The 6,383-nt window shown below is 41.4% G+C and overlaps 2 protein-coding genes across 5 annotated transcripts in view; both read left to right on the top strand.

The window, feature by feature from the left end:
- The window catches only part of LOC103154673 (NACHT, LRR and PYD domains-containing protein 1b allele 1-like), an 11,512-nt gene extending 7,362 nt beyond the window's left edge, over nt 1-4,150 (top strand). Inside the window, exons 9-17 of one of the 4 annotated variants that reach the window (XM_016662883.1) lie at nt 442-485; nt 580-650; nt 731-945; nt 1,034-1,296; nt 2,205-2,333; nt 2,909-3,041; nt 3,168-3,197; nt 3,448-3,489; nt 3,647-4,150. In XM_016662883.1, the coding sequence (XP_016518369.1) occupies nt 442-485; nt 580-650; nt 731-945; nt 1,034-1,296; nt 2,205-2,333; nt 2,909-3,041; nt 3,168-3,197; nt 3,448-3,489; nt 3,647-3,906 (1,187 nt within the window). In that variant the 3' untranslated portion in view covers nt 3,907-4,150. Of the gene's footprint in view, nt 1-438; nt 486-576; nt 651-730; nt 946-1,033; nt 1,297-2,204; nt 2,334-2,908; nt 3,042-3,167; nt 3,198-3,447; nt 3,490-3,646 lie in introns of all 4 variants that reach the window. The other 3 variants (XM_016662882.1, XM_007576041.2, XM_007576040.2) reach the window with 3 other exon arrangements.
- A 312-nt stretch (nt 4,151-4,462) lies between these two features.
- Nucleotides 4,463-6,383, top strand: part of LOC107833473 (uncharacterized) — a 3,231-nt gene continuing 1,310 nt past the window's right edge. The window contains exon 1 of the mRNA XM_016662891.1: nt 4,463-4,637. The gene's annotated coding sequence lies outside the window, so the exon portion shown is untranslated. The remainder of the gene's footprint in view (nt 4,638-6,383) is intronic.

Below are 6,383 nucleotides of genomic sequence, written 5' to 3'. Positions count from 1 at the left end.
GGGTTCTGCTGGGTTCTGCTGGTTCTGCTGGTTCTGCTGGGTTCTGCTGGGTTCTGCTGGTTCTGCCGGGTTCTGCTGGGTTTTGTTGAGTTCTCCTGGGTTCTGCTGGGTTCTGCTGGTTCTGCTGGTTCTGCTGGGTTCTGCTGGGCTCTGCTGGGTTCTGCTGGTTCTGCCGGGTTCTCCTGGGTTCTGCTGGGTTCTGCTGGTTCTGCCGGGTTGGTTCTGGTTCAGGATGTCTGAACTTGTCTGAGCTTTGATACATGTGGTACACCACAACAAGCAGACCCAATAAAGGATCGAAACTGACGATGGAGGTTCTGTTTTGATGGGAAAACCCAAGAAGATGATATCCAACATTTAATAACTTTATAAAATGAGAACTGTGAAGGTTCTGGTCCGGTTCAGGATTTTAACTCTGCTGCTTCAACGTGTTTCCAGAAGAAACTTCAACAGAGATGGATCATTCAGGTTCTGGAAGTGTGGAGGTAACCCATGTATTTTATAGTCTTGACCTTTGACCCTGTGTTTAATCTACGTAACATGTGAAACATCAACATGTGGGATGATGTGGTGCAGCAGGACTCCAGCAGCTGGACCAAAGTGGACCCTGAGCTGGACGGGTTGTCTCCAGACCAAGATCCAACTTACAGGTAAAAGCTCAGAGCCTGGAGGTCAGCAGGTCAAACTGTGACATCAGCACCTCAAACTTCCTCTTCCTGTCTGGTTCCAGCCTCCAGTCTGCAGCGGGCCACTTTGAATGCAGCGTCTCTGGTCTGCGTTGGTTCTGCAGGGAGAAGGTGGGCTTTCGGTACCGGTTCTGCTCCTGGGACGGACACATGGAGAGGATGGAGAGCAGAGGATTCCGGCCTGCTGGTCCTTTACTGGACATCTCTGTCCTTACTGGGAAGGTGATGGAGGTGCAGCTGCCACACTGGGTCTGCACCGGTAGGAGAACCTCATGGAAAACATTATTTATGTTTCCAGAACCGATCCAGAAGTTTCTCACAGAGTTTCTCCCCCTGCTGCGTTTCAGATGATGTTCCTGAGTTGCTGAAGAACTTTGCTGTCCTCCATGTTAACGACTGTGGAGATGTTCTGGAGAAAGCGACCCGGGTCACAAAGACCCATGTCGGGTTGGCAGACCCAGTTTTCTCTTTGCGGGGAGCTCTGATACATTTGAAAAATTTATTTTGTCCTCCAAGAATCTCCTGCAACACATTAATGTACTATCAGCCCAAAACGTCCTACCTGAAGATGCGCGTCTACCTGATTCCACCGGATCCTGCTCTGAAACAGGTGATCATTTACTCACTGATTTATTTTATAATAATCTTTATTTATCCACATTATGTCATTTTTGGATTAAAGTCTCTGTTTTAGACAAACAGCTTGACCTGGAAGGGATAGAACCTGCTGATATGGAGCATAATAATTTAACGTCATCTCATAATTAAATGTTATTTCATTAGAGATGTTTAAACATGTTTTAATACAATAAATGAAAACAATCACAGATTAATCCAGTTACACGTCTTCCTGTTAAATCCTGTTTTCCAAATGATTTTTCTGTTTCTGCAGCATCGACTTTAAACTGGAAGTTTAAAATAAAAACATTTTATAAGCAGGAAGGACTATGAAAACTTTCCAGTCTGTAGTTTTTGTCCCTGTGATCAGAGATGCTTTAGAGTTTTAACTCCTCTGTTCTTAAAGATGAACTGATTTAACGTTTAGCAGCACCAACATCAGCTGAACGCTCAGTTTAGATTATTAATGATATTTACTTTACAGGAATGAAAGGGTGAAACTCCAGAATGATATAAATGCAGACATCATTTCTTCATCCTTATTCTCAGGTGAACTTTTATTTCAGCGGCCCCATGATGCTGTGGGCCAGAACAGAACATTTCAGTATTAATGATCTTTTTTACGTTAATTACCTTCCTCATTATGGAACCATATATTTACTGTATATAAATATATTGTATTTACTTTAGATGCAACATGGCAGCAGGTTGATGGTTTCACTTCCTGGGAGAGAGGACTCTCTTCTGATTGGTCGTCAGTGTGAATCACTGGCTGTAGTTTAAAGCTCTTTGGGTTCCTCTGGATCAGATCAAGAGTTTTACAAACATTTTATTGCCTCAGTGTTTCTGTCTCCAGTTAAACTCTTGGACAAACATCTGGTCTGGTTTCTGTCCTGTCAGTTGGTCCACAGCAGAGAATCCTCCAAGGGATACGAAGAAATCATGAAGCCCCGACCAGACAAGCCTCTGAAGACGGGCTGTGGTTTCAGCCTCCAGGCCACCGTAGAGACCGCCAGAATCCAGCCACCGGTACCATTTGGACTTGAAGCCCCACATACTCAGGCGCTCATCACTCTGTAGAGATTCACACGGATCGAAGCAGACACTGACCTGATACGTTCGCACTAAGATCCGTTTCTATGATCTTACTGGGTCACAGTAAACGTCTCGGCAGGAAGCCGTGTTCACATCCAACTGGGTTGGATCCGACACCGAGCGGATCCGGTCGGCACAAACGGTCAGAGAGACGCTTAGCGTGACTCTGACTGATGGCTCAGCATCCAACCAGCATCAAATTTACTGGCATCCATTCAGATTGTGGGAAATGAAGGAATTCATGAGAAACGTGGGCGATGTGTACGATCAGCTAAATCTGAGCCGTTCACAGCCAGACTGGGTCACAGAACAACACAGAACACCTGAGGATGTGGGAACCTTTAGCTTGAGAAACTCACTTTTCATTTGAGTCCACTTTGGTTCTGATGATGGTGTTTAAAACCAGAACCGCCCAGAGTGAATCTGGTGTTATAATCATTAAGCTGCAGGCTGTTTTTATTCCCTGAACCTTTTTGACCTCAGAGTCAAACTGACTTGTTGCTTCACAGGAAATCACTCTGAGGCACGACAGCCAGGACCCGAACTTCTACGAGGTTTTTATTGAGAATCCAGAAGAGAACTTCAACCTGGAGCTGCTGCAGACTCATTCAGAGAAAGTTTGGTTCTGTGAGATTAGGAAAGGTCAGTTTATGTCCTAATTATCACTTCTGTAAACTTTCAGTCTGAACTTCCCTGGTTAATAATTCATAATGAATAATGAATTCATAATTCATGTTTCACATTGAGATTGTTTCTGTTTATTTCTAGATGATCATCCTAAAGCTGGTTCCACTGAAGGTGAGATGCTTCATTTGTTTACAACAAACCTGCACTGAAGGATTTTTATGATTAAAATGACATTTTATGAAGATATTATTCAATGAGCGACTTTTATATAAACATCTGAACTAGTTAGAAACAGACAGAGTTCAGTTTGATGGGATGAGTTAGAGCTGCGTCACGTTGATGTTCAGAAAGGAAACTACTGGTTGTATCTTCATCATAACTGAATTTATCTTTAATATTTCTGTGTTTTTGTCTCTGTCAGCTACAGGATGTTCAACAGAAACTGTCACTGTGAAGAAAGAAGGTATGAAATCACAGAAACCATCATTCTGCATGTGAATATTAGACATAACTGACAAATACAGTTTTCTATATTAATAAATTAATAACATGCATTTACATTCAGGCCATGTAACGTAAAGAAATCAGTTTATTTTCAGTCTTTTTCTCTTTGTCATCAGAGGAACATTTTGTGGACAAACACAGAGAGACGCTGATCCAGAGAGTGAGGAACATCGGACCCGTCTTAGATGGACTTTTACAGAAGAAGGTTCTGCTGGAGGAAACCTACGACAGGATCCGATCCCTGCCGACCTCCGAGTCTCAGCTGAGGGAGATCTTCTCCTGCCTGAGAGCTGCTGATGACTGCAAAGACATCTTCCTCTCCATTCTTCAGGAAAAAGAGCCATACCTGATCGCCGACCTCCAGAGGAAATGCTGAGGAGGAACCAGGGACGGATCTGCTGCGGGTTCTGGTTCCTGCTGGCATGATGTTACTTTTTAATGAGTAAAAACTGAAACATTTGACCTTTTTAAAGGTTTCCATCCGCTGACCTACCAGAGGTCTGCATGTACAATTATCCTGTTTTTATTTCACATTAAATGAAGCATTTTAATGAAACAATATATTGAAGATGATTGAATAAACTTTAACTCATTTGGGTTTCCTTTGGTAACAAATATAACAATAACATTAATATTGTTGTAGTTTGTGAAATGCTTTTATCTAAACCAGGTTGTTAAAGTGGAACCGTGATGAAAGGTGTTGGTCGGGTCCAGACTGAAGTTCTGACCGACTTCCTGTCTCCAGGATTTGAACAAGTCATCAGCCAATCACATTCCACCAACTAAGGAAATATCTTTGAGATCAGTTTGGTGATACTTTATTAAAATCTTAATTCTTAAAGTAAAATCACAAAATCTCAAGACAGTTTCAGATTTTAAAGGCTCAAACTGGATCATTTCAAACAAACAGTTAAAATGAGCTAAGAAACAGAACAGCGGTTACAGCACAGAGAGGCTTAAATAGATCTACCTGCGGGACTGCAGGTAGATCTGTGCAGGTAGATCTGCGCAGTTTCAGTTTCTGCGTCAGTTGACCCCAAACAGGACCGTGAAGGATTTACTGGATCTTTATTAAATAAGTAAATCATTTGAAACGAGCAACAGAAGGTAAAAGTTTTGTTATGAAATTTTAATTTGCCTTTAAGTAAATAATCAAGCAGACCTGGCAGATATTACAGTTTATTTATTACAACATTTATTCAGCTTCGATGACTGAACTTCGCCCTGGGAGGAGCGAAGCTCTGAGTTTACGGTAAATAAGAAATTATAATAAAATGTTCTGCTGGTTGCCCAACAGCATCCAGCGTTATTCATGTTGTTTTAGGACATATTCGGTGCAGTTTTCTAAAGAAGTAATAAAATATTAAAAAGGTAGATTAGCTATAGGGACAAAATATCCCCACCAAATTTGTAGTCAAACAGTATTTGTAGTAATAGTGACGCTAAACGGGACTAATGTCTTGTTTACAGTTTGGAAACAGCAAAAGTCATTTATGTTAATATGTTTGATTAACATAGCAGCTTAATTAAATAAAATTTACCGTAAACTTCTGAGAAACAAAACACAAAATGAAACTTCTACAGGTATGACGGGTTTATAAGAAACCTGCTGAGTAAGCGGTATGTGACGTAACATCGATGTGCGCATGCGCATTACCATAAAGGACGCTGGATTGACGGGTATGACGGACAGAACAGGTGTTCACGGCCAATGAAAATAACAGATCAGTTAGAGACGCATCATATCACCACGTCACCAGAATGAATCCACTGAAACCCTAAAGAAGTCAGTTTGTGCTTTTTGTGACTACATGAACATAAAGCAGTGAAAAACTGATTCACTGTTTTCTCGGTGAATCAGTTTTTCTGCAGGGTCACTTTAAGGCCGGATGTTGTTATTTCAGCAGGACTTTATTCTTTGATTGCAGGTCAGTTTTGTTTGTGTCAGTTGCCTTCCGCTGAGTTTGGCTCAAATCTGTTATTGATTCTTTGACTTATTTTGCGTTGAAGTTTGATGCTTTGTTAAATATTTGTGGAATTATTAAATTGAAGTTTTTGTCTCATTTTTGAACTCATTTGTCCTGGTTTAAGTCTGGTTCCTTACAGTAACACTGAGGTTCTAATACAGTTGATTTGCTCCACACCTTCCCCTATAGCGCTTGGGAGTAACGATGACTTTGTGGCTTAAATTGACCAGCATTCTCTTGGTCTTGTCTACATTTATCTGTCGTTGTTTCTCTGTGCACCTCGTCACAAAATGATCCACCAGATTGCTGAACTCCTTCCGTTCCCCTCCATTCTCCATGTATCCGTTTTACTCTGGCTATCAGTTCATGAATGATAATAAATTATGTGTCCACATCCATTTCGTCCAGCTTCTCCTTTGGTAATCTAGGCTGCTGGTGTTAAAGGTATCAGGTCTGTCCAGTAGGAAAAGGCCCTTCACAGGTATTTAACTGGATCATCCTCTCCTACATGGGGCTGGGATGCACACACCCAGCCCCATGTGTGGGGGCTGGGTGTGTGCATCCCAGACCCCAGATGTACCTGAGGACATCTGAGGTCAGATGTCCTCAGGTACATCTGACCTTCATAATGTCAGAGGTCAGAGCTGTCAGTCTGTTTTCATCCTGGACTGTAGGAAATACTTTGCTTGACACTGAGACCATAGAAAGGATTTTAACTTCATTTAGTACTTAAAATGTAAAATAATTTATATTCTAAATGCTCCCACTTGTATATTAGAAGGAAGAAAAAAAACTTTTTGGTTGAATTTAAAATAACTTTTGATTCATAAACAATCTGTGTCACAGAAAGTGACTGATGTAAAACATCCAGAATGCAGCATTAATG

This window comes from Poecilia formosa, unplaced genomic scaffold (genome assembly GCF_000485575.1).
Source record: "Poecilia formosa unplaced genomic scaffold, Poecilia_formosa-5.1.2 Scaffold394, whole genome shotgun sequence".
NCBI lineage: Eukaryota > Metazoa > Chordata > Actinopteri > Cyprinodontiformes > Poeciliidae > Poecilia > Poecilia formosa.
Note: the sequence above shows the minus strand (reverse complement) of the source record. Positions and strands in the feature narration are given on the sequence as shown.